Below are 23,923 nucleotides of genomic sequence, written 5' to 3' on the forward strand. Positions count from 1 at the left end.
GCAATAGGCGACAGTTCCAAGGGAACTATTTGACCTCTCTGCATGTGCCTTTCAGTCAGCCCCAGTCAGAATGTGCTGCTGCTGGTAGTGCTGAAATGAGAATTTGAGTGGGAGCACTTTAAAGCAGGTACTGTATGCAAAATGTCCTTTCCTTTTCTCTTTTACTGTGTCTGGAGCTCTGTAGCAAGGCATTGAAGAGGTTTTTAATCAAATGTTTCATTGTGTAGCATGTATAAGCAATAAGGCAAAATAATTTAAAATAACTTAAAACTGGTAGAGGGGAATTCTTACATTCAAAAAATAATTAATTGCTCTGGCTAATTTTTTCTATATGTTTTATGTCAGATGTTAGAAAATGACAATATTTTGAAGTTTGTATGATGATGAGAGAAATTAAATGAAAAAGTGATTGGAAAGGGGTTACTTAAAAAAAAATATACAAGAGTTGACTAATACCATCTAAGGGTGATGGTGGGCAGCAGTTGGAATATTCATTTCATCTGGGCAACACTGATTACAGGGTGTTGTGTTTTTTTCCCAATTATATTTAACTTAATGTATATTTATATAGAAGGTACATATACATATTACATGCTCCATATTAGATGTGTATTCTGCTTTTTTATGGCTTTACTAAAAAACAGAATCTGCTTTGTTTTTCTCATGAAAGGAAATTTAACTGACTATTCCAAGCTGTAGTGAAAGTGACAGATGATTAAACTGGGTAAAAGGAGGAAAGCAGAGGCCCTTTTGTACTAAAGAAAGGGAGATGGCACACTCTAGCTATACCTAATTCCCTTTTACAGGTTCTTCCAGAGTTATAAATAGATTCTTTAGGGGCTAGCCAACTCTTGTTTCATTGTTTTGTTTCCTAACGTCAGCAATGGCTAACTCTTATTGTGCATTCTGGGTCCCAGGTATAGCAATACTGGCCACAAGGTTCTCATTTTTACAGCAATCATGTCCTTTCTTCTCTTTGTGACCATAGAAACACACGTAGTAAGGCAGAGAATCTGCCTTTATTACATTCTTCCCAGCTCTCACGGCTTCATTGCAAGGCTCCTGATTTATTTATTTATTTATTTTCTGATTTAGAGGCCTGTCTGAGTTTTGTTTTCTGGCCTGTAAAAGTCAGAACAATCCCTGTTTATTGCAGGTGATGTTTAAGCTGCTTTACAAGCACTCTTGACATCTGTAACTGTTACATTTGAGGAGCATAATCTTGGCAGATTGGCTGCTCTGTCTGGTTCACAAGCACCAACATTTGTTTACTACACTTGGATGGACCCATTAAAAAAACAGACTGTGGTAATGACTTAGATTTCCTAAGGGAGAGAGTAGTCTAATGGTTAGAACAATGAACTAGAAGTCAGGAATTTTGGATTCTATTGCCAGTTTGGACACTGACTTAGTGTAAGACATTGGGCAAGTCCCTTAACCTTTCTTTGCTTCAATTTCCCATTTGTAGAATAATAATACTTGCAGGGACAATATCAGGTTAAATCTCTCTCTCTCTCACACACACTCTCTCTCTCTCTCCGCCCTTATGTGTGTTACTACTAATTTAGATTACTAAAAACTGAAAGAATTTTAAACATCTCATTTGTAGGTCATCAATTGTGCTATCTGTTTATTACTTTGCTTTTCTCCGCATGGACAGTGGAAACAGACTAGTCACTTTCTTTTTTCTGTCTAGCAGTTTCCATTGTCTGGTTCTCTTGCATTAGCATAATCCTGCAATGCATAGGCTGCAGATACTGCAGGGGAATGTTTAAATCCAGACCCCAAAATCTGTTTGAATTTAATTTTTAAAAAATCATGGTAATATCTTTATTAATATTAGGTTTTGTAAAATGTTATTTGTACAAAAACTAAGCTTGGGGCCTAAATTACTCAATGGTGACCTTTCATTAATTATTGTTTTTTAAAATACATGGGGCTACAGAAGGGCAACATATTGGTGCTACATAATGCATGTGTTCTATTATAAAAACAGCATCCCCAAGTTTGCACATGGCCTCATCCTGAGAGACACGGAGAACATACAATTTACATAGATTTCAGTGGGAAATAGGGGTACTTAGTGACTCTCGGAACTAGGCTGGAAGTGTACAGGAAATACGCAGTATTTTCTATGGCATGAGGGATATTTTATGAGACCCCTGCAGCTCTGGACAATTTTTAAAAAGTAGATTCTCATTTAAGGACCAAATGAGCCATTAATAGAAGGGCTTCAGATTGGGACATGTAGGCTGTAAGAGCTTGATTTTCATGCTGATGCTAGCTCAGGGATTGAAGTGGGAGGGAAGAGGCAAAAAAGATGATGTTCTTGCAACAAGAATCTCTGCTATCTCATTCCCAGCATTCCCTATTTGCTGTGCCTACATTCCCAGCATTCCCATATTTGCCTCACCCAGTTTATTTCTTCTTCTCCTGTAGACACAGAGGTATAAGGCGGGTCACAGCTTCTCCTATAGCTGCCAGAATAATGTTATGGCATGAAACTTTTAGCTTACTAGAAAAATTATCTGGGGTATGTCAAAGGATTATCCACACCCACTCTACATTCTGCACAGCAGTTTGCCTGAATCATTTTCTTGGGAAAAATACATCTTTCTTCTTCAGTTTCTTCAAAGAGTTTATTACATGCAAATCCTGGTTATCAGAAACCAGTCTATATATGATTTGGATGATCTATGGAAATATTCTCCCCAAACTCAGAATGTCGTTGAAAAAAAAGTTGTTTTGAAATCTGGAAGTGTCTTCTGAGCCAGATAATTGGCATTTACATGTATTTTATAATTTGTATAGCACCAGGTGCTTTTAAGAGACTCCACTCTAGCTGACTCAAGGCCACAGTCTCCGCTTTAAGGAGCCTTACCCATTAAGCCACTCACGCTACAATTTCTGTGGGTGACAGGTTCTGACTTGTGAGGAGACTGGCAGCAGTATTATGGATGAGGGTGAAGATTATAGAACGGAGATTTTTGGAGGGCTCTAGCAGAGGAGTAAAGTGCTTCCCTCCTCTGTCTGTGGGAGGACATTTTATAGATTAAAACACTTGTGAGATAGATATTACCCCCATTTTACAGATGAGATGAGGAAACTAAAGCAGAACATTCAAGTGACTTACCCAGGGCCACAGAGGGTATGTCTGCACTGCAATTAAACACCCTCAATTAGCCCATGTCAGTTAACTCAGGCTCACGGGGCTCAGGCTTTAGAGCTATTGAATGCAGTGTAGACAGTTGGGCTCGGTTTGGAGCTTGGGCTCTGGGGCCCTTCCCCCTCATGGAGTCCAGGCTCCAGCTCAAGCCCAAATGTTTATGCTGCAATTAAACAATCTTGTAGCCCAAGCCCAACTCAGCTGACACAGGCCAACCATGGCTGATTAACTGCAGTATAGAGAGAGAATTTAGTGGTGGAGCTGGATTAGAAATCACAAGTTCCTGGCAGCCATTCCTGTGTTTAGCTTCATAAGACCTCTCCGTAGCTCATATTAGAGATATGAAATATACATACTTCTCAACTAACGTATACTTCATTCTATAGGAAGATCCAAGATGAGGCAGAGCTTAGTTCCCCATACCTATTGAGATTTAATATGTTGCCACACAACAAGAGCAGTAATTTTAAACATATAAACCACAGAAGCCCAAGGTAGAAAAGACTATTTAGATAATCCAAACCATTCCCCTTCCAAAGTAGAATACAGTCCCCTGATGAAGGTTGCATCAGATATTGAACTATTCCTGTACTTTAAATACACATCAATGATAGAAGATTAAAAACTACGTTTCATCAGCCATTTTCTTCCTCCTCTCTCTAATTGCAGTCTAGGTAGAAAACTAAATTTTGCTCTCATCTCCCATTCTTGTAACTTTCTCTAGGGAAGTTTTCATTGAGCCTGTATGGTGCAGAACAGAATTAATCAATTTAACAGTTCTGTGGGCCACTGAGTTCCTGTCCATGTTATGACTGAAACAATCTAGTTTAGGGTTTCAACAAGTTTTATTTTACATAAACCATGTCAGAAAGCCATGCTATAGACAGCTTGGAGGGGGAAGTCTAGTTGGCTAGCAATTCTCAGGGGAAATCGCTGCACTGGCCAAGTAAACTACGCCAGCACCCTTTCATCTTTGATATAATCTGTGGCTAAAGGACCCTGGAAGATGCTGGAGGTACTCTCTCAAGAGATCAGAAGCCTTCAAGACAATTCAGCTGTGACATAAATGGTGATGTGAGTTACATGTTAATGTAAGTTGCAAAGCAGTGTAATTTGCGTGTTAGCATTTAGGAGGAGAGTGGTGTGCAAAAACAAGTGTAATTTGTACCAGCTTGGTATCCTATGGAGGCCAAATACAGCCCCTGACATAAGCATGTAAACTTCCATTGTAATCACTGAGATTTCTAACTGCTTACATCAAGTCTGAATTTGGCTCCAGGAGCATTGAGTATGGTCTGGGCATAGTTAAAGTGCAGGAGTACAGATGCAGATGCACATGTGGGGTGCTGTTTTATGATACATGCCCGTTAGCTGCTTTTCTTGTTACAACTCCTTTCATTACCTAGGCCCTCATTTTGAAAATCTGCTGAATGCCAAGTCAATGCATTCACCACTTACACACTTCTTCTGATAGACTTACTTGCAGTCACATCAGTTACTTGTGAGCATCCCCATTGACTTGTAATATTCATAATTGCAATTAATGGAATGATTGGGCTGCAGATGTGTAACTTGCACCACTGCTTCTGACAGTGCTGATTTTGGCCTAGACATTTCCCCAGGAGCTTCACCTGTTTATTCCTTGCTATATCCCTATCCTCTCTTGGGTAGTATTAAAGCAAGTAATGGTAACCCTCACCATAACTAAGGCAGAAAAACACTTTCTGTTATATTCACACTTGTCCTGAACATTTGTCCTTCGGGATGTAGTATTCAGTGTATGGGCTCTGCCTAAAGTTGTTGGTTTTTTGAAAGCTTGATTAAAATCCCTTCAGCTGTTTTCAAGTTACATGTGTGTGTGGGGAGGGGGGGGGGAGAATTCCAACAGTAAAAAGTATTTTAACCACCATTTCATTTTAAATCTGGTTATAGTAAAAATGGCTGAGGCTTGAAACTGGTATGGATGTAGGGCTCATTGAGGACTGGTGCCTTTGCCGAGATAAGGAAAAATGTGTTCAAAATTTAAAAAGCAACAAGCAACTACAAATCATTTTTGAGCATAGTCTTTCAATATTTGTGAAGCTAGTTGTAGCAGCGCTAAATGTAGAGGCAACAGGAAGGAACTGTAGGGCAACCATTCAAAGTTTTGTCCTAGAACTACAGTAAATGCCAATAGAATAAATGTTCTCTTTCCCAGTTAAATCTGTCTTTGATTATTGCTGATAGTTCCTACCACCTATAGCCAATAGCCTGCTTCCCATAATTATTTGTATTAGAGTAGCACCTAGAGGCCCCAACTAAAATCAGTTGCACAGGAACTATACAAACATGAGATAGTCTCTGCCTTCAAGAGCTTACAATTTAAATAGACAAGACAAAGAATGGGAGGAGAAACAGATGTGCAGAGCAGTGAAGTGACTTGCCCAAGTTCACACAACAAGTCACTGGCAGAGATACGAGTAGAATCCAGCTCTCTTACTCACAAGTCCAATGCCCTATCCAGACAGAGCAAGTTTTCCCCTAACTACTTCTCATTTTACAGTGCCAGTTTGCAGACAGCTGATCTTGCTCCAGACAGTGCTAGTGATCTCCTTTTCCATCTGACCAAGCAGCAAGAATCAGGGTTCCACATTCAACCTTAAATGACTTTTCCAGGTCAGTTTTGTGTACTTATCTGGCTGCAGCCCTGCTACTCCACTTGGTGATCTGACAGCCCCAATGGGATGTTGCTTCTTGCAACATCACCACTGCAAGATTCTACAACCATAACCTTGTTAATTATTTTTTTGCTGATAATGCATGAGGTAGAACACACTCTAGCTTCCTCTTTCAGAGATGTATCAGTTCCATAGGTCTAAAGGCCTATGTTTGGTAGTAGAGGGAACAGACATATCCGTTCCTTAGGTCTAAAAGTCTATGGTTGTCATTAGATGGAACAGATAGGAGTAAAAGACACACAGACAGCAAATATGTGGGTTATTAAGTTTTTTTTTCTTTAAGAAGCACATTTATATTTCTGACTACACCTCTCCTTTAATTCCAATGCTTTCCCCACCACTGTGGCAGACAAAGACTCCCAGCTGCTGCCTTATTTGAAGCTGAGGCCTCTGGGCTCCAATTCAAGCTATGCCACTTTTGAGCTAGCTTCTAACACTGGCTTGGAAGTTTAATGAGTCGCTCTCTCTCAGCAAGATGGAGTAACAGGCCATTTTCCCACTAATTTAAAACAAAACAAAGAAAGCGGGTCTAGAATATCTTGCTAGTTAGTTGTAGCCAGTCACATTAGCATTCCACAGAAGTAGTATGTTTAGTGCGCTCAGCAGCACTGATGTAGTGGCAAAACTCAGGAGCATGAACTGTACATCTTCTGTAGTACATTATGGAGATACTTACTGAGGGACCGGGTATATTAAGAAAGGCCCTAGGCTAAATTCATGAATTTACTGCAACTCTAGAGAAAGTTAACCTTTGAATGACATGCAGCAGGAGTTCCAACTTCTAGTAGTTTAGGAAAAGTTGCATCCCAGTCAACCCTACATCCAGAATCATTCCGTTATATAGTAGTGAACCTGGCAGCTCTGGGTCTAAAAGCATAAGCCTCTATCGCTGGAGAGAAAGGACCACTTCAAAGGCAGAAACAGACTCAAAAACCACAATCTGTGGTCTAGGACTACAGAGGGACAAAGCCACACTGTATTAGGTTGGGTTACAATTGTGTCTTCTGAAATCCTGAAGTGTAGTAGTAACCAATAGGTAGGGTCCTACCAAATTCACGGCCATAAAAAATGCATCATGGAGCATGAAATCTGTCCCCTCCCCCCATGAAATCTGGTCTTTTGTGTGCTTTTACCCTATACTATACAGATCTCCCATCATTTCTCAAATTGGAGGTCCTGACCCAAAGGGGAGTTGCAGGGGGGTCGCAAGGTTATTTTAGGGGGATCATGGTATTGCCACCTTATTTCTGTGCTGCCTCAGAGCTGGGTGGCCGGAGAGTGGCGGCTGTTGGCCAGGTGCCCAGCTCTGAAGGCAGTGCCCCACAAGCAGCAGCACAGAAGTCAGAGCGTCAATACCATACCATGCTTGCTGCTGCTGGTGGCAGCTCTGCCTTCAAAGCTGGGCTCCTGGCCAGCAGCCACCGCTCTCCAGCTGCTCAGCTCTGAAGACAACACTGCCGCCTGCAGCAGTGCAGAAGTAAAGATAGCAGTACCACAACCTCCCTACAATAACCTTGTGACACCCCCCCCCACACACACTCCTTTTGGGGTCAGGACCCCTATAATGACAACACCCTGAAATTTCAAATGTTAATAACTGAAATAATGAAATTTACAATTTTTAAAACCCTATGTTTGTGAAATTGACCAAAATGAACCATGAATTTGGTAGGGCCCTAGCAATAGGTCTCATATATTAACAGACTTAGGACAAACACATTGTGTCAAAAGAACACTAATGCTGTCTTTATGACTTGTTTCAGAGTAGCAGCCGAGTTAGTCTGTATCCGCAAAAAGAACAGGAGTACTTGTGGCACCTTAGAGACTAACAAATTTATTAGAGCATAAGCTTTCGTGGACTACAGCCCACTTCTTCGGATGCATATCCGAATTATGACTTGTGTCTACAGTAACAATGTATCAACATATCACCTATGCTACCATTATACCGTATGTCATCAGTAACAATGTTGACCTTGCTCAGTAACATTGTGTCAACATTCCAAATAGTAATTTTAAGCCTGAAATAACTGTTTATACAAAAATATGTTTCACCTTTCAACAAACATTCTTCCAATCTATTCATAGCAAAGAATCGCACATTTAATTTTATACCCCCGACTGTTCTAGGACATTTTAAAAAGGGATCCAAAGGAAATGTCAGACATTAGACAAATTTTACTCAGATGGCAGTTCTTAAAATAGTCATAACTAATTGAGATTACACTTTATCATGACAAACTACCATAGAATAGTCAAGCAATTCATAAACTACAATAAAATTCTGAAAACTGATCCTTTAGACACAGTCACAGACTCTCCTTTTTACTCATTAAGGTTGGGCCAGGATTTCCATTTTAACTATAGCAGCACTCTCTCTCTTCCCCACTGTAGTTACAAGAGAATACTACACTACCTAAAGCCAAAACAAAAAACACCACTATCCATTGACTAGTATGTATACTGTTAGTACCTACTCAGTTAATCAGTATAGGATAAACAAATACCAAAGCAATTCCTTTATCAACAGCACCTTCCTTACAATCCTCTGACTTCCTACTAACTCTTCTTACTACAGGTTTGCCCTCTTATAAGACCCCCCCCCAATGCCTTTTTGGAGCAAAGGCAAGCAGCTGCACCCCTAAAGCAACCATTTTACAACTGACAGCTGTTGGCTATATCTACCTCTTTTTCCAGCTAGTTAATACCTGCTATATTTTTTTCCTTTTCTATAACTGATATGGCATCTTGTCACAAGATTCCCAAATTGCCACTTTGAGATCACACGTGAAACCAGAGACTTTATAGTGTGCTCTAGTGCCTAATGTTGGGGACTGAGAACTAGGGCTCTTGGATTCTATTCCCTGATTGTGGCACTGACTCATTATATGATCTTGGATGTCACTTAACCTCTAGGACTGCTTTATATGTAAAATGTGGGATAATAATTGCAACAACATTTGGAATACCCTCAACCTCCATAACATTCATTCCACTCACCTCTCCAGTTCAGCGTTTGAATAATTCCCAATTAAAAGCCTGTGTGTGGTAGGGGGAAGGTGTGAGTCCAACCTAGAGCAAGAGGAAATTAAAGCCCTTGAAGGATAGTGTTGTTCTGAGGGGGGAGTTGTCTTTCCATTGATTTAAGGCACAAACCTTCATCTCCAAATAATCCCAGAATTTGTCTCCAACTGCTCAAACATTTAGAATTGACACATTAGCAGACTGGATCTTTGCAGAAGCACAACTGAGGAGGAAAACATCCATGATCCATTTTAGGAGGCATATTTTGATATGCTAGCCTACTCTTCATGTACGGATCTGTAATCTTTCCAGTATATTCACAGGGAGACCAACAGACCTACAGGTGTAAAAAGGCCAATGCTGTCCAGCCTCATTGTAAACTCAGAATATATGACTTTCTGTGATACATAATCATTAAAAATACAAATTAAAACATTCAATATCTATTCCAACACTAGAGAGGGACTTGAATGAAAAACTTGCACCCAGAGCACCCTGACATTTGGGTAAACCTAGGTCTGAATGCTGCAGCATGGGCTCATCTCTAGTTAATACCATGTATGCCACACCTAGAACCCACATTCACAGACCTGGAATCCTGAAAAAAAGTCCTCTCTATTTGGTCTCTAGTTAATAACTACCTCCAAAAACTGATTGATAAGGACTGAAGGGCTGCCTCCGTGCACCAGGACCATGGCAGTAGGAGTACAGCTGTAAAAAAGCTTCTGTTTTTAAAAGGAGCCTTCTCATTTGACAGCAAGAGAAAAACTAACTCTTCTAAAAAGGGTTGGCTTTGTCAAGGACTCCAAGCCAGACTTTTACCTAGGCAACTGCTTCAAGGTATACTGTAATTAATTTTTTTAAAATTATATTACCCCCAAAAAAAGCAAGCAGAGAGAGAAAGAATTCTGCTCTCTTGTGCATATGCATCATGAAGCACTCTTTAATTACATGATCACATTCAATTTTTCCATGAGACCCCTGCTTCACTAAATGCACAAGATGGATGGTACTCACTGAATGGATAGCTATACAATGTTTCTTTTTGTCCTCATAATTCAATGTGTTGCTCATATCTTATTTACTACACACCATCCCACCTCTGCTGTGAATATATTATTAATGTTCTCATTGGCTTTTCTATAGTTTCTAAATGCTTCACCAACTGTAATGAATTTATCTCCACAACTCCACTGTGAGAGAAATATTACTCCCATTTTATAGATATGGAACTGAGGCACAGAGGGAGTAAGGCCAACATTTGCAAAAGTCCCCACTAATGCTGTATGCCCCATTTGAAACAGCTAGAGCCTTATTATTCAGAGTACTTAGCATTTTTGTGGTGTTTTATAATAAACATTCATTGTTAAAACATTGTACCAACATTAACTATTAAATCTTCAGAACACCCCTAGAAGATGTGTGGATAAATATTATTAATCCCCTTTACAGATGGGGACACTAGGACAGAAGGGTGAGGTGACTTGACCACACCAGTCTCTGAATCACACCCCTGGTTTCTTCTGCTTCACCAAATAAAATTCAGGCTCCTTATCCTCTACAGCTCTGACCCCCTCTACCTGCCAGCTTGTCTCTTCCCAACTTGTATCCTCTCCACGCTTCTGCCAAGGACACCAGTTTTATTCACCGGTTTGTCAGCTTCTCATGGGAAGTCTCTGTGCCTTTTTCCATGCTGCCCCTTCTGCCTGGAGAGTGCTGCCACTGCCCTCTGTAGGGCCCCTGCTTTTTCCCCCTCCTTCAAATCTCTCCTCACAACCCATTTCTGCTGTGATGCCTGTGAGAAATCTACCAGTAGATGATGGCTGAGATGAGGGTCAGATAGGGAGGAGAACTGGCATTTAATCTGTAATAAAAATGCAAATACATATCTCTATTAAACCTGTCTGACTGTATCCCTCTCGCCACCCTTCGTGGGACACTTGTCTTGAGCCTGTCAGCTCCTCAGGATAGGGACCAACTGTGTCTGTACCATGTCCAGCACAATAAGGCCCTGCCTCACTGGAGACTCTATAGCCTACTGCACTGGGTCGGGCAAGGTCCTGCGCAGGCGTACTGGTATCAGCAGCGTCAGTAAGGCAGCCGATGTTGCGCTTGCGCACTGACATGTACCGCGCTAGTCTCACACACCTCAAGGCTAGCAGAGCTAGACCAGCAAAGCAGCGCGCATGCGGGCTTGTGGACAAGTGCCCTCCCGCCGCGGGTGGCGAGCCAGGCTGCGCATGCGTTGTGGCCCTGACAGCGCTAGGCCCTGCCGGTGCTGGGGGCAGTCTCGCGAGAGCTCCTGGGAGGGCTGTAGCGGAAGCTGGAGGGGCGCTCGGGCGAAGCTGGGATCGGCGGGGCCGCTCGGAGCGGAGCCCCAGCGCCACACGGTGAGTGGGACGGGGAGGCCCTGTCGGGGGGCGGCGGCACGCGGGGCTCGGATGGGCCCCGTGGCGCCGCCTTCAGAGCCACCCGCCTGGCCGTAGACTCCGGATCGGGGGCAGAGGCGTTTCCCAGGGCCTCCGCCCCGGGGGTCCGCCCCCCGACCGGGTGTGGGAGGTCAAGGCCCCGGCCCCCAGGGACCCTGCTGCTGCCCTGTGCCCCCCAGGGACCCTGCCGCTGCCCCCCGGCTCCTAGGGCCGTTGCCTCACGCATATGACCGCCCTGTCACTGGTCCCCTGAAACCCTTAGCGTTTTGGGAACCGGCCACTTCTTCTCCAGGACTTGACCCATTCCTGGCGGGGGCAGGGGGGAGGCTGACATCATAGGGCCATGCCTCTGGGCATTTCCGCCGTGCTCACCTCCTTAGTCCCAGAGCTGCGGGCCTTATGCCTCTGCAGCTCCTGTCATTTCTTAATTGCAGCTAGAAGCTTCTCATTGGAGCAGGGATTTAATTGAAAGCAGCAAGGTTGGTCCAACCCAAGTAATAGATGCAAATACTGTCCTGGGTTTTTTTTTTTTTTTCCATCTCCTAGTTCCAGGTGAATTACCGGAAAGATGAACCCTACTGCCAGTTCAGTACTCTTTTGAGGGTGGAACTGGTTTGAGAGGGAAATCATGGGCCAGTTTCCCTATAGCAATTTGTAGGCTTGCTAAGTGTTGTAGTTTGCCTTATCTTATGTTGGGTGCCCATTTTTGATATTCAGTTGGGACTCCATGTGATTTCAGGCCAGTTCTGATGATAAAATGTTATGGGAAGGTTTTTGGTCTGGAAGGTGTGAATGTTTACCACTTCTGATAGAGTCCATAAACTCATGCTTCACATATGGTCTTTGGGGTGGAGGTAGGGAGAGGTATTTCAGATTTTTCTCTCTTTGTCCATGTGGTATTGTTTTTTGGGGGGGGGGGAGGGAGGGGTGTTGTGGTGTTTTGTCACTTCCTGGTTGAGGTCTGTGGGTGTGGTTTTTTTCATACAGTTTTAAGAAACAGGTCATACACCTTGTCTTAAGTAAATTGTTTGGAAACTCCTAGAAGTGGAGGAAGTCACACAGAGGTCTCAATTATGGAGTAAGGTAAATAATGTAACATACTCAGGAAATAAAAGAGCAAAATATAGAGAAGGGGAATTCATCCCCTGTTTGGGAAATGATTGAACACTTAACAGCCAGGGAGCAAAGATTGGGAGTGGGGAATATCTTAGCTTTCTCCTACAAACAAATTGCTACCTGTATTCACTCATTTCTAAGCAAACCTCTTGGCAGTCAAAATTTTGCACAAAACAGATGGTTATTGAATCACTTTCATTTTGTCTCTTAAGATGACATCATCTTGTATTAAAGCATTTTAGAATACCTGGTGATTTTGAAATAGTTATTTTGCACTTGATTTAAGAAGTAATGTCAATGGGGGAAAAATGAGGAAGCTATAGAAAAAAGAGGATCTGTCACAAGTGCCCTCCCGCTGAGGATGGCAGGAAAGGCTGTGTATGCATTGTGGCCCTGACAGCGCTAGTCCCTGTTAGTGCTGGGGGCAGTCTTGCAAGAGCTGCTGTTAGGGCTGTACCGGAAGCCAGAGGAGCTCTCAGGAGAAGCCGGGATCACTAGGGCTGCTTGGAGTGGAGTCCCCCTTGCCCCCCGGTGAGCAGGAGGAGAGACAGGGAGGATCACCTGTTGAGGTGAACACGTGTGATGGGGTCTATCGAAAAAGCAATCTAAGAGCATATAAATGGCTATACTGGGTCAGACCAATGGTCCATCTAACATGATATCCTGTCTTCTGACAGTGGCCCATGCCAGGTACTTCAGAGGGAATGAAGAGAATAAGGCAATGTATCGAGGGATCCCAGCTTCTAGTAGTCAGTGAAAAACAGGAAGCTTATTTAAGGCTGAAAATCTGGTGGTGATCAGTTCTCTGACAAAGCATTCTTGGGACAACTGAAATACCAAGGAAGAGAGTTAGGGAATGATTGATAGATAGAGGTCTATAAAATCACGACTGGTGTGGAGAAAGTACATAGGGAAGTGTTATTTATTCCTTCTCATAACACAAGAATTGGGGGTCACCAAATGAAATTAGCAGGCAGCAGGCTTAAAACAAACAAAAGGAACTATTTTTTCACACACCACACAGTCAACCTGTGGAACTCCTTGTCAGAGGATATTGTGAAGGCTAAGACTATAACAGGGTTCAAAAAAGAACTAGATAAATTCATGGAGGATAGGTCCATCAGTGGCTATTAGCCAGGATGGGCAGGGATGGTGTCCCTAGCCTCTGTTTGCCAGAAGCTAGGAATGGGTGACAGGAGATGGATCACTTAATGATTACCTGTTCTGTTCATTCCCTCTGTGCACCTGGCATTGGCCACTGTCAGAAGACAGGTCTGACCCAGTGTGGCCATTCCTATGTTCTTATAGATTGGGGTATCATCTCTACCTGTGAACATCTTTGCATTTTTAGGTTTAAAATTGAACTTACACACTACCTTGCTATATTTAGTTCATACTGTTCTACCTACTTATTTAATAAAAAGTGACAAAGAGACCTGTGGCACCTTATAGACTAACTGACGTATTGGACCATTACAGATCCAGACTAACACGGCTACCCCTCTGATACTTGCCACTTATTTGGGCAACTGAGATGAATGCACAGCCTCACCCCTTTTACCTGTTTCATTCTACCCCTGTTGTTTGAGGAGTGTGTGTGTGTGTGTGTGCGTGTCTGTCTTCCAAGATGACACAACCTCCTCCACCACTCTCACTTTCCTTCCCTGGAAGTAAACAGTAGAGGAAGTCTATCAGAATATGGGGTCAAATCCAGTTCACAATTATTAGGTGCTCCCACTAGACCTCATTTCTCTCTCCCCCCCCCACCCCTTCTTTCCCACCCTCCTCAGCTATCTATGTTTCTGTTCCTGCCCTTGCTGCTTCCTAGGATAGCAAGAATGGGGAGTAAAACCAAGGAAGCTCTCTTAGAACTATTTGCTGCTGCAGGAGCAGCATAAAAAATCCTACCTTCCCTTGTGGTATTTCAAAAGTGCAGCAGAGGGACTCATAGGAGTTTTGATTGCTGCTAAGATACAGTGGGCTTGGTGCATTGTAAATACTTACATTCCAACCCAGATTTAAACTTCATATTCCTAATAAGAAGTTACCTTTCTTTCTATTCTCTGCCTTCCTCCCTGCCCCCCAAACATTCTGGCTTTAATTGAGAGAGTGAGTGAAATCTCTTGCCCTACCCTAAAATAAGGTGAGATATAAGAAACATTTTACTGGTATAAATCTTTGGTAAAATTTTAGTCACTTTTCCTATTAGGCCATCTGTTAATTTTAGTAACATGTATTCTTGTGTTGGTTGTACTTTTATCTTTCTCTGCTGATGGAATTAAAGTAAACTCTAGTCTTTGCAAAATGTCTGTCATCTCTGCTGGTGCCAGTACCTGGTCTATAGCAAATACCCACAACCACACTTAGTTGGTGGTGTGGCAAAGACTATCACAAGCCACTTCCTAAGCAAGTCTGGCTTTTATCTGCATTGAGTTTATATTTTTTGGAGGGGTGTGTGTGTGTGTGTGTGGTTTTTTTATTCATGAATTATTTTCCTGGTTCAACCTGATTGTGACTGACAGATGATTTCACTCAGTTTAGTTGTTTTCTGGGGTTCCTGGTGCCGTAATACATTGTCTGTTGGGCAGAATACATAATTACACTACCTTACTTGATAGTAATGGTGAGGAGCAAAGGTTTCTTGAGTGACTTTGACATACGATGCATGTTCTAATTTCTCTCTCTGGTGACATTCACTACATAATCATCTTTATACAAATTTATAAAAAAAACCCTTCTCTAATTTCCTTGTAGCTGTTATGCCTGATATTCAGATAAATCTCACCCACAGTCATAGAATCATAGAATATCAGGGTTGGAAGGGACCTCAAGAGGTCATCTAGTCCAACCCCCTGCTCAAAGCAGGACCAATTCCCAACTAAATCATCCCAGTCATGAATGCTAGGTAGCAAAAACTTTTCTAGGTAGCAACTAGCAATTGCTAATTAGTGTGGCTGCCTAGAGACCTCTTTCATTTGAGTTCTGTCATTCAAAATAAAGATGGTGTCACCTTGCAACAGTCAACATGTATGTTATATGCAGTGTAGTTGTAGCTGTGTCAGTCCCAGGGTATAGGCAAGGTGGGTGAGATAATATCGTCTATTGGACCAACTTCTGTTGATGAGACAGACAAGCTTTCAAGCCATACAGAGCTATTTTTCAGGTCTGGGAAAGGTACTCCAAGTGTGTCAGCTACATGCAAGATGTAATAGATTGTTTAGCATAAGAAGTTAGCACATAGTTTAAGGCAGTGGTTCTGAATCAGGGGAACGCATACTCCTGGTGGGTATGTAGAGGTCTTCCGGGTGTACATCAACTCATCTAGATATTTGCTTAGTTTTAGAACAGGCTACATAAAAAGCACTAGTGAAGTCAGTAGAAACAGTAGACAGTGACTTGTTTATACTGCTCTATATACTATTCACTGAAATGTAAGCACAATATTTATATTCCAATTGATTTATTTTAAACTATATAGTAGCAATGAGAAAGTAAGCAATTTTTCAGTAATAGTGTGCTGACACGCTTTTGGTATTTTTATGTCTGGTTTTTAAGCAAGTCGTTTTTAAGTGAGGTGAAACTTAGGGGTACGCAAGACAAATCAGATTCCTGAAATGGGTACAGTAGTCTAGAATGGTTGAGAGCCACTGCCTTAGAATAATGGTTCTCAACTTTTTCCTTTTCAGGCAAATATCTAGATGAGTTGTTGTACCCCCTGGAAGACCTCTGCGTACCCCCAGGAGTATGGATACCCCTGGTTGAGAACCGCTGCCTTTGAATAGGTCCTAACTACTTACGCTAAACAATCTGTTCCATCTTGCATTTAGCTGTGACTCTAAGGCAGCATTTCTCAAATGTGGCTACCAGGGGCTTTTCTTGTGGCCACAGCCTCCTGGACAGTGATTGGGGCAGGGGCGGGCAAAGCAGCAGCCCCTCCCCTGAGACTGCTAGGAGGGGTTGGGCCCTGCCCCACTTTGGAGCCACAAACACTAGTGGAACAGACAGTCAGTGTGAGTTCCCCACCTTCCCAGGGGCGGTGGGGCTCAGACTTCTGGCTTCCGCCCTGGGATGGCAGGTGGCAAGCTCCAGCCGTGTGGCGGTGGGCTCTGGCCATAGGTTCTGTCTGCGGGGCTTTGTCTGCACAGTGGCATGCTCCTTCCCCCGGCTGCTGGGCTTTGGGGTCTGGCGCCGGCACCAGGCTCACCACCCTCCTCATCGCTGCTGGCTCCCGCTACTTCCCTACCCACTTCCTCATCCAAGGCTTAATTTGTCCCCCTGCTTGCCAGGGCTGAGTAAGTCTGCTGTGAAAAAGATTTGTATGTTTGTTAACAAATTTGCTGCTGTGAAAAGTGATATTAACTAGCTGGGAGGCAGTGAAAAGTGATATTAACAAACATACAAATATCACTTTTCACAGAAGCAGACTTACTAGCTATCAAGTCTAAAAAAAAAAAATGCAATAAAAAAAAGCAAAAGAAACAACAAAAAAAGACAAAAACATGCAAAGCACCTTATTTGTGTTTCTACTCTGTTTAGGTCCAGTAAAGAATAGCAATGATTGTATGTTATTTTTATTACTGAGTCTGCAAAAAAACCAAACGCCTACATAAACAAATTATTTATGATTTATTATTATGATTCTGAGGCTACCAAAAAAATTGTTGTGAGAACCCCTGCACTAAGGGACCATAGAATTATAGAACTGGAAGGGACCTCGAGAGGTCATCTAGTCCAGTCCCCTGCACTCAAGGCAGGACTAAGTATTATCTGTAGACCATCCCTGATAGGTGTTTGTCCAACCTGCTCTTAAAAATCACCAATTATGGAGATTCCACAACCTCCCTAGTCAATTTATTCCAGTGCTTAACTACTCCGACAGGAAGTTTTTCCTAATGTCCACTCAAAGTAGAGCGGCCTGTTAACACCTCTGTAGTCATAGGATAAAAAAGGGGGGTTAGTGGGTTATAGATGGTTTTAATAAGCCATAAATCCAGTGTCTCTGTTCAGTCCATGTTTTTTAGTGTCTAGCAAAGTTATGACTTTAACCTCCCTGGCTCGTCTTTTGCAACTGTTGTGCAGGTTTCCGTTGAGAATGAGGACTGATAGATCAGATACAGACTGATCGCTTTTTGAGAAGTGTTCACCCACAGGTGATAGGATGTTTTTGTCTTTCCTGTGAGTTCATTCGAGAATGTAGTTATTGTCTGGTTTCACCCAGATAATTGTTGGGCATTTAGTGCACTGACTGAGATATACCACATATTGTGGTAGGCATGTATAGGATCCATGCATCTTGAAAGATTTGTGGGGGTGGAGCGTGATGATCGTTGTACTAGTGGGGATATGTCTGCAGCTTTTGTATCTGTTGTTCTGGCGGGGGCTGGTGCCACTTTGAGTTGGTGTGATTTTCCTGTGGGAAGCTTGCTTCTGATGATGAGCTTGGAGAAGTTGGGGGAGGGGGTATTTGAAGGCCAGAAGTGAGGGTTCAGGAAAGATTTTTGTTCACGTTGGGGTTCCCATCAATTATGGATTGTAGTTTGATACCAAATATGGGTTCCATCGTGGGGTGGTAGGTGACAACTAGGAGTGGGCAGTCAAATGGGATTTAATTTCTTATTGAACCAGGTTCTCGTGGAGTATTTGGGAATGGGCCAGAGACCAAGAAAAAGGTGTGCACATTTTAAGGGGCATCAGTCCATTTGGTTTGCTTTTTGATGGGTTGGTGTGTCAAAAGGTCTTAGGCCAGGTGTGCACTAGAAACTTTTGCTGATATAGAAAATGTTGCTTAGGCATGTGATCTTGCTGCTTGTGGGGGTTTTCTAATGACACTTCTAAATGGCAAACTTTTTGTAGGGTGGAGTAGGCTAATTTGCTTTGATTCTGCCCTGTGATAGGAAAATTATTATGCCCCTGGGTGTAGGGATGTAAATAGTGGTTTTAAAAAAAAAAGTAACCGTGTAACCATTTTATGCGGGGTCCTGTTGCTGGGGCGCAGGCACAGGGATGCTGGCTGCCGCGCCCCGGGGCAGCAACAGAGTCCTGGGCTCCGGCTGGCAGCAGAGTTTAATTGTTAAGCACCAGTCTTAACGGTTTCAGTTATCAGTTAACCGGTTAAACTTTTACATCCTTACTTGGGTGTAGTCCCAGCTATATATACGCTGGTCACTCATGTCTGTCTTTTCTTCTATGTTTTCACAGAATGCATAGGCACTGGCTTCCTTCGGGCCCGGGGCGAGGGGTGTTCAACCCCCCCCCGCTCCGTCCCCACTCCATCCCTTCTCCCAAGTACCTGCCCCCACCCCACCTCTTCCTGCCCAGTTCCGCCCCCTCCCCTGAGCGTGCCCAGTCCCCGCTCCTCCCCCTTCCTCCCAGTGCCTCCTGGACACCGTGAAATAGCTGATTGTGGTGGGCAGGAGGCACTGGGGAGTAGATGGGGATCTGGCTGCCAGTGGGTGCTAAGCACCTGATAACTTTTTCCCCTCAAATGAACTTGCACAGGAAAATGGTAAAAGACAAAAAACACCATACCACCGATCGGTGAACAGTTCATAAAGCCATCACTCTCTATCTTATCTCAGTCCTCCTCCTCAAAGGAAACCTACACAACACCTTCAAAAGATGAGCCTGGGAGTGTAAATTCATAACTTTGCTAGATACTAAAAATCATGGACTGAACAGAAACACTGAATCTATGGCTCGTTACAACAATCTGTAAACCCTCCACCCCAGCCTCTTTTTTTCCCTTCACCCCATGACTAGAGAAGTGTTAACTGGGTACTTCTCCTTGAATGGTCCCTTGAAATACATTAATTGCTTATGCTAAACTATCTTTTTGAGCTTGTACGGAGAGTGTACAGATAAATACCTTTCCCAGACCTGAAGAAGAGCTCAGTGTAACTCACAAGCTTGTCTCTCTCACCAACAAAAGTCAGGAGCACTGGAACAATTTTTATAATGGGGGTGCTGAGACCATTGAACCAAACTATAAATCCTGTATGTAATGGAAACTGCTTAAAGCCAGGGGGTGCAGCAGCAACCCTAGTTTCAGCACCTATGACTAAAGTTGATCCATACTACCTCACCCACCTTATCTCTAATATCCTGGGGCCAACATGGCTACACCCCTGCATCCATCTCATCTGAGCAGAGAAGGTTCTGCTCTCTGTCAGAGGGATGCCTGAAAAGGGGTGTGTGCGCGGGCTGCTCTTAAGGGGGAGCCTTAGTGTCACCTGCGGGATCAGAGCATCAAGGCAGGGTGCCCCCCGTCCGTGTGCGATCTGTGTGTTTTTTCCCCCCAGCAGCTTCCCCAGAGCCTGAGGTGCAGCCGGAGTATGGAGCCGCATGTCAGGAAGGGCGCTGTGGGAAATGCCTGCTCTCGCTGTGGCTTGGTGGAGTGGGACTTGCTGGGGGCTTAAGGGCTGGGTTAGTTCCCCGTCCTCCCCGCACGTTGGAGTGGGGGAGGCTGCGCTGTGTCCTCTGCACTGCAGACCTCGCTGCTGCTATTGGCCACAGCATGTGTCACTCGGTGCTTCCTGGCTGAGCCCCGAACTGAGAAGGAAGCGGCCGAAAGAGGAAGCGGCAGCCGGGTCTGGGTCGGGAGGAGGGAGAGGCGCAGGGCGCGGCCCCTGCCATCCATCCGTGCCACGGTTCCCCTAATGATCAGTCTCTTCCTCCTCCTCCTCCAATAGGGCAGAACGTCCCTGGCTCTCCCTTGCATGTGGTAGACGGAGCCAGAGTCCCTGCAGCAGCCGGACAGAGGGAGGGCTGAGCCGGGAGCCCCCGGAGGAGGAGAGGAGGCTTCAGGGAGAGCTCCCTTCCCACCCCCCCCGCACTGCTGTACGCTGAGCAGCCCCAGCATGGAAGCCGTCGCCAAATACGATTTCAAAGCCACTGCAGACGATGAGCTGAGCTTCAAACGGGGGGATGTCCTCAAGGTAAGTGCAGGGGAAGGGATCAGCGATACCTCTTCCTTTCCACTCTTTTCCCGAGATAGTCGGTCCCCAGCATCCTTTTTGTCTCCACCCCTTCCCCCCATTCGCCCCCATCTCCTCTCCTGTCTTCCCCCCCCCCCACTCTGACCCCTTTGATTGCAAAGGACACAGTTTACAATTTTTGTGTTTATTCAGTTTATAATCAACAGCACCTTCCATCTTTTCAGGCTGTTTAACAGCTGAGAGCTAGCTATACCATAGACAGTATCAAGTAAATGTGAAGTACTGAACATATATTATTTATTGAATTATTTTCTACAAGATAAACCTTGAAAGTAATTGACACCAATGTAATGTTTCTTTCCTTTGCCTCCTTTTTTATTATTAGATAATCTTTTGTCACCACACTTGTCAAATATTGATACTGAATTTTATCTTCTGTGTTGATAAACTTCAGTGATAAATCTGCAACACTGAGTATTTATTTAATGGAACTCTCGAGCTGTAAGTGAATGCCTTGGGTGGATTAGATAGGTTTTGTGTGTAGATTTCTCAATCTACCAAAGACCTTTGAGCCCCTCCATCTTGGCAGCATAAAGTTATCTGTTCGCTTTTTAAAAATATTTATATGCCTAAAACTGAAAAAGGATCCAAAAATAACAAACGAAGAATGTGTCCAACAAAAACAGAAAATGTGTATTTTATAACAGATTATAGTGCATGGTTTTTAGAAAGATTCTAAACTACACTTCCTTCAAAGTAACTAAAAAAATGTCTAGTGTTGTATTGTTCGCATAAGTTATTTTTTTTGTAGTTAATATCTCCATGTTTGTTATCAATATAAAACAGGATGGATCTGTTTTCTATCAAGCAATTGAGACTTTAGCAGTTTAGCTTTAAAAAGTTTACGTCCAGATCTTTACTCTCCAAAATGACCTTCGGGTAGAAGGTTGATAATTAAAAAACACACTCATTAAAGCCCCAATCCCACAAAAATTTAAGCACATAAGTAACTTTGTGCATGTAAATATTCTTCACTGGGACTGTTTACCTGCGTAAAGTTACAAACATGTTTAATTTTTTCTGAGCTGGGGCCTAAGAAATAGCAGCTCATTCAAGGAGTGGTGAAGAGTAGGCTCTTTTACAGGCCAACTTTAGTGTGATTCTTTTGCAAAACTGGAATTTGAATACTTAATTGATAGACATGCATGGATTGTGCAGTCACCTTAGTATTTTTATCATAAACCATGCTTTCTCGAGTGTATTAGAGAAATGGACTGAAATTTAGTTTAGTGTCTTAGAAAACCAATTTCTTACATATTTTAGGTGGAAGGGCAATCAATTCAATTAAATGTATGGTGGTTACAAAAAAATCCATTTGGGGGTGGTTCTCTTGCAGTTATGTAAACCAAAATGGCTTTGACTTGACTATATCTGCTCCTGCACATTCACATGTCTCTTACCCACAAATTGCATTAGAATTTATACACCTTAATTACATTATTTACAACATGTTACTGCAATAGCTGCAGCCATTGTTGCTGCAACTGTGTGCTCAGAGTAGTGTCAGCTTTAACCTTTTTAGATGTTAAATTTTAGACCCGTTCTGGAAGTGTAAGCATCAGATTTTTAAATGTTTACACTGAGCCTAATTTTTAAATCTGCTAACCTGAGCTATAGGCTGTTGGTTTGTGTTTAGTATCTTGCCTTGGCTTTGTGTACTATATTTGAAACAGCACAATTCAGGTTAAAAAATGTAGAAAAATCTGTAAGACTTGTAGAAAATGCTGACCAAGAAGGAAAACTGAAGTGCACATGTACCGTACTTAAATATTTTTTTAGTTTGAAATGTACTTTTGGTTATTTTAATCTGGTCCAGTCTAGATGTTTGGGATTGGTTAAGAGTATGAAAAAATGGCTGACATACAGAGAACTACCACATGTTCAAAAGGTGCTTCCTTCTGTAACAACAGCACCATAGTGAAGAGATGAAGCAGGATATTTTTAAAGAGGTTTTTTTTGTCTAAACTAGAAAAATTAGTACCTATATTACAACTGCTGATATTGGTACTATACTAATGTATACAGGACTCAGGCACTCTTACTACCATCTCATGATTATTATTTTTGTCAAATTGTGGCAAAAATCTGAGCCTTATGTACACTCTTGCTACCACATATTCTGGCAATAGTCCAGCTGCATATGAGTACTAATTTTTCTACCATAAGCAAGACTGACATTGAGAGTGTCCTTGCAACCCTCAAACTATATCTCTGATTCCAGCTAAGATACCTTTTTATATTCTGACATGACCTTAATGATTCTGTTACTGGAAAGGTGATACTGACTAAACTTTAAGGAAGTGTTTGCCTGTAGTTTCCTGGTTTTAAGTTCATTTCTTTATACAACACTTGAATGTAAATGTGAACATGAACAATACTCAGCACTACTATAATAAATAATTTAGCCTTGCAGTGCTTTTGTATAGGGGTGAAAACTATTTTCATTCACAGAGAGTAAACTCTGAGGCTCAGAGAAGTTGACTTGCTCATGGTACACACAAACCCAGGAATAGAACCCAAGAGCCCTGGCTTCCGGTTAGTTATTCTGACGAGATGCACCACAGTGAGGGCAGTTCTGGTGTTCAGAACTATTGTTCAGGAAAAAATTCCCAGGTGCCAGCAGCAGTGTGAGATTGTGCAAGTCCCTTCTCTCAGAACAGTGTTTGTGGCACATCTGGAGTGAAGACATTCAGAGTGACTAGTACATCTGAGCTGTGGAAGTAACTTGTGCTAAGCACGCTAAAAATCTGTTAGCACATCTCTCTTGATTGAGAGATCTCTGATAATCTCACCAGATCCTGGCTGAACTCCCTCTTTCCCCATTGTCATGGCTAGTAGCGATCTAGCCTGAAACCAGGTCAATCTTAAGTGCATATAAATGAGTAAGACCTTCTGAGGGGAATAAACAGTAATACATGGTGCAAATCAAATGCACTCCCAGAAGAAGGTATTTCTCACTCTTCACATTTCTCTGTTTTACAAACTTGGGATTGTTGAGAAAAATTACATATTCTGCAAGCAAATACATACCTCTTTTCTTACATCTTTCCGTGACTTGCCATAATTAGATACCATTACTTTGAAGCAAGGGTGAACATCACCCTCTGATGGCATGTGTGACTTAGAATGCTGTAGAGAGAACTGTGAAAGCTTTGTACCATGTTAAGGAATGAAGCTAAATCTAAAATTCTTAATTAATGCTGCTCGTACTTTCATTATGCTCTCTGTGAGGAGGGAAGGGAAAGATGCATATTGTCTAACTTCATCTGATTTCAGCAGATAACTTACCTATGATGTCATGGTACCATTACTGCAGTATACCCACATATTCTGGACTTGATTGAATAGCATTTGAACTGTAGCCATTAAGCTGCTTGTTAGTAATCTTGTGGCTATGCTCCAAAAGTGAGTGAAGATAATTGACTTTTGACTTGCAACTCTGTAAAACAGCTGAGTGAAGAGGAAAAGTGCTTGGCC

At 42.7% G+C, this 23,923-nt stretch overlaps 1 protein-coding gene across 2 annotated transcripts in view; it reads left to right on the forward strand.

Moving 5' to 3' along the window:
• Window positions 1-11,155: 11,155 nt before the first annotated feature.
• The window catches only part of GRB2 (growth factor receptor bound protein 2), a gene marked incomplete in the record, with an annotated part of 87,277 nt that continues 74,509 nt past the window's right edge, over window positions 11,156-23,923 (forward strand). The window contains 2 exon segments of one of the 2 annotated variants that reach the window (XM_034789884.1): window positions 11,156-11,297; window positions 20,141-20,386. In XM_034789884.1, the coding sequence (XP_034645775.1) occupies window positions 20,309-20,386 (78 nt within the window). 2 annotated transcript variants of the gene reach the window in all.

Source organism: Trachemys scripta, chromosome 14, assembly GCF_013100865.1.
Source record: "Trachemys scripta elegans isolate TJP31775 chromosome 14, CAS_Tse_1.0, whole genome shotgun sequence".
NCBI classification, from domain to species: domain Eukaryota; kingdom Metazoa; phylum Chordata; order Testudines; family Emydidae; genus Trachemys; species Trachemys scripta.